General features: G+C 34.7%; 1 protein-coding gene across 3 annotated transcripts in view; it reads right to left on the minus strand.

Annotated features, from left to right (window-relative positions):
• Window positions 1-922: 922 nt before the first annotated feature.
• LOC107550246 (zinc finger protein 653-like) overlaps window positions 923-4,521 on the minus strand; it is a 21,147-nt gene continuing 17,548 nt past the window's right edge. For 2 of the 3 annotated variants that reach the window (XM_016231485.1, XM_016231483.1), the window contains exons 8-10: window positions 3,744-3,858; window positions 2,738-2,837; window positions 2,351-2,641 (exon numbers count right to left, since the gene is read on the minus strand). In XM_016231485.1, the coding sequence (XP_016086971.1) occupies window positions 2,464-2,641; window positions 2,738-2,837; window positions 3,744-3,858 (393 nt within the window). In that variant the 3' untranslated portion in view covers window positions 2,351-2,463. Of the gene's footprint in view, window positions 962-2,350; window positions 2,642-2,737; window positions 2,838-3,743; window positions 3,859-4,521 lie in introns of those variants that run through there. The other variant, XM_016231484.1, reaches the window with a different exon arrangement.

The raw sequence follows: 4,521 nt of genomic DNA on the forward strand, positions 1-4,521 counted from the left end.
TCGTTCTAACACGCCCCCACATATCTACCTCACTATGTGGAAATATTTGCGTAATGAGCGAGAGAGAGAGAGCGCGAGAGAGAGAGAGAGCGAGCGAGAGAGGGAGAGAGAGAAAGGGACACATCACAGTGGAGTCAGCTGTCTTAACCGTGGCTTGTGTACTGCAAACACACCCCAGCTTCATCACTGTGTCTGTCACACGACTCTGTTCCCCTTTCGGGCTCTGTCTTTACATTTATTTTGAAAGATGAAGCTGGCGATTATGGTAAGGGGCGTTACATTTCCGACGAGTGCTTGTGGGGTTCGGCCAATCACAATGCACTGGGTCAGCTGGCCAATCAGAGCAGACTACGCTTGTCGGAAGGAGGGACTTTGTAGAAAACGAAGCGTTTGAGAGAGGCGGGGCATAGAGGACCTACAATAGTGTACAGTATTTGAAAAATAATGTGTTTTTTGAACATTAAAGCATGTCAACATATTCTGTTACACCAAATAATGATCTTTAAAAGAGCATCATATGACCCCTTTAATCCAGGAACTTGAAAAATGTAGCAACAGCATGATGTACAAATGATAAAAACAGGACATTTACATTAAGAACTACAACAACAACAAAAAAAGAAATGCAAATGAACATGGCACAAGGGGAACTTTTTTTAGAGCTGAAGTATTCAATAACACTTCCCTGTGCAGTTCAGATTCAGAGCCATTCTCGCGATTGAATTATTACTGATGATCAGCATCACAGGGTTCCCACTTTTCATGGACCAAGAAGCATAAAAGTGAAATGATTTTTTAATTTAGATAATACTGCCAGGTTCCATCCGCACAATTGACTTGTTTTAGTGCACATATTCTGACCAATTGTGAATTTGTTGTATTTTTGGAATGTTTACATGTAGACATTTGCATTTAAAATAGCTTCAGGTAGGTGAAATACGATCGTTGACATCCTAACGAACTGAAAGAGAAAAAAAGCAGGAGGAAAGGTTGATATTATCAACACCACCAACTAAGAATCTACAAATATAATCATGTATTTATACATAAGTAGTATATGTATATGTTGACAAGTATATATTGAACCATGCTGAACCTTGAAGGAAATAATGTCCCCTTGGTTAGAATTTCAGCTTACCAAAATTCTAAAAGCTTGGAAAATTCTGAGTTAAATAGAAGAAAATAAATTAGTTCACCGGAAAAATTTTAACTTGCTGAAAATTCAGGTTTTCAGCAAATTTCAGAAAATCAGGCCAAGATATAGATGAGCTTGTTTCTTGACTACACCATCTTGACTACTCACCAAAGTATCCACTGCAGTGAATGGGTGCCGTCAGAATGAGAGTCCAAACAGCTGATAAAAACATCACAATAACCCACATGTAATCCACACCACTCCAGTCCATCAGTTAATGTCTTGTGAAGTAAAAAGCTGCGTGTTTGTCCATCCATCAGTAAAATGTTTTTCATTTTAAACCGTTGCTTCCGGCTAATATACAAGTCCAAAATCCATAATATTGTTTCTTCAAGTGAAAAACCCATCACGTCTGAATCAGGAGATAAATATGCACGGTTTACAAGCAACAGTCCAAAACAGTTCTAAACAAATACGTTGGTGGATGTTTATGTGAGAGGAAAACAGGAGATGAACTTTATTACTGGCAGAAACATTATTACAGATTACGGTGATGTTTTTATCAGCTGTTTGGACTCTCATTCTGACGGCACCCATTCACTGCAGAGGATCCAATGGCGAGCAAGTGATGTAATGCTACATTTTTCCAAATCTGTTCTAATGAAGACACAAACTCATCTTCATCCAGGATCACAAAAGGCCTGATATCAATGGATACATTTAGTAAAACATGAATGTGTTGATAGTTATGTGCTTAGGATTTAAGTATATGGGGTAAGTGTTCAAGCATCAAAGCTGCATTGTAGCTTAAGTTATAAATCGACAGAAGTAAAAAATAGAATAAAATGTGGTTTGGACAAGGCAATGTAAATACATTGCAGTTGTAATAAAGCAGTATATGTTTCTGCAAGACACAGCAGACATACTTTAATTATTTCACCATGATTTGGATCATATGATTACGAAAAAAAAGCTGGTGTAAACATTAACATATTTGTTCATACAGTGTCAGCAGAAGTACAGCTTTGTTTTTCTGTGTCCAGCACAGGAATGAACTAAAAACACAATTTAGACAGACAACAAAACTGTTTTGGTTCTCTCGATCAATGTCTCTCTGTGTGTTTTTTGCATGTCCTTTTCTCCTCTATTTGAGTATCTATCAAGCATATTTTAGGTCAATACCAGGTCTTGATTTTTACAAAAAGATTTTTTCCCCTCAAAAATACACCTAAAAGTGCACAAAATGCATTTACTGCTAAATAAACACTTTGTTCCACAGGTTTAATAAAACTTTTTACATACCCATAATTTTTTTCTTTAAGTGTCTTTCAGGTGGGCTGTTTGTCTGGATGGCTCTTGAGTTTGTGGAACTTGACGCTGTCGAGTTTCTCGAAGCGTTTGCCACAGTGTTCGCACGTGTAGTTGAAATGCGCTTCAGAAGTGTGTTTCCTCATGTGCCAGTTGAGTGACGCTCGCTGTCGACACTGATACCCACATATCTCACATCTGAAAGGACGGGTTCGAGAAAAACACTTATGAAGTGACATGTATTAAATATGGCAGATGTGGCTATAAGAATCGTGGTCGTCTCACTGAACTCACTGTAACGGCGTTTCTCCCGTGTGTGTTCGTCTGTGCACCTCTAAGTGATTCTTGCGTTTAAACGACTTGCCACACGTTTCACAGATAAAGTCTCGCACACCTGCATGAAAGAACGCAAAAATAGGTTTCTAATTACTGATAAATAGAATTAGTTGATTTAAAAAACAAAAAAGCAATGAAAGAAGCAATTTAAGTAACATTTAAATTATTTTTATATTATCACTTCACGATTAATAATGTGTGCAAACCAGTGTTGTTATCAATAATGAAAACTACAATGAGCACAGTATTGTAAATGCCTTGAAATATTTTTTTGTAATCAAAAAAGAATGAAAAGAGAATAAAAATGAATATATATATATATATATATATATATATATATATATATACACACACACACACACAAATATATCACTAGTGAATTAACAAAAAACACAAATTCTTTTTATATTATAATTTTTATAGTGCATCATCATTAATGAAAACATTTTTGTAAATGTTTTGAAACATTTTTGAAAATATTTTTGTACTAAAGCACATTTCCAAAAACTCAACAAATGAAAATGATACATATAAAACAAATACAGATAAACTACACATGAAGTAAATTATGAATACATTTTTGGTTTGGTCAGACAGTATATTGTAAAAGTTCAACATTTTATAACCTGCCTTAATTAAATTGAAAACGTCACTAGACAGCTGTGAGAAATGCAATGCTGGTAAATTTACTTTGACAGCCGTAAAACAGTTAAATTATTATAAAAACTAAAAACACTGAACCTGCAGCAATAAAATAACAAAAACATATTTTTAATAACAATAACTAAAACGAATAAATGAAAATTTATAAAATATATAGGCAAATTTAAAAAAAATTACAAAAATGCAACAATTTTAAATAAAATTAAAGTGGAACGAGAAAAATAAAATGAATGTATGTTAAAAACGATAACAGTCCAGCAGTGATACCAACGTACGCACATGTAATAATTGATGACCGTACCTGAGTGTATGATCATGTGCCGATGAAGATGGTTGGAGAGATAAAACTTCTTCCCGCAGCCTGGATGAGGACAGACTTTGGTCCTGCCCTTCCGGTGCACCAGGTTCACATGATTCTGTACAACATACATCATAAAAATCTTTTGAAATCATTATTTAACTTACAACCAGAAGCAGATTGATTTTTAATCTGCACTTATAATTGTGCCGACAGTACAATATGAACTCTGAGAGATCTTGCACTTGAGTGTTGTGTTAGAATATTACTTTAACATGCCTTTTTGAAAAGGAGTTACATAATGTCTCAAGTTAGACAAAATAGACTAATATTAGCTTTTTTGATGATGCTGACTTCAATATCAACAAGAACCATTACGTTTTTTTCACAAAAAAAATAAAAAATAAAAATAAATAAATATATATATATATATATATATATATATATATATATACACAGATTTATGACATCCTGTTGTCTTGGGCCTCTGTGGAATTTTTGTGACTCCTCGTGCCTCAACTCGGTTTTGACCAAATCTTAGATTGTCTGATTCGGTCTGATATCCTACATCAGATTACAAAAAGAAAAAATAATGTATTATCCTACTTGATGCCTTAAACAATTGATGCGTTTGTTACTATATACCTCCTGTAATTTCAAGTCAATCAGATCAGTGCGCACTGAGATATGAGTCTCCATGTGTTCACACTGTCTGGCGGCCATTTTGAAAGCGGTCTAAAAACTTTCACCAAAAGAGGAGCCCCTTAAATGTGCATTTTTT

The sequence above is a fragment of the Sinocyclocheilus grahami genome, unplaced genomic scaffold (genome assembly GCF_001515645.1).
Source record: "Sinocyclocheilus grahami isolate Dianchi unplaced genomic scaffold, SAMN03320097.WGS_v1.1 scaffold393.1, whole genome shotgun sequence".
In the NCBI taxonomy this organism is placed as follows: domain Eukaryota; kingdom Metazoa; phylum Chordata; class Actinopteri; order Cypriniformes; family Cyprinidae; genus Sinocyclocheilus; species Sinocyclocheilus grahami.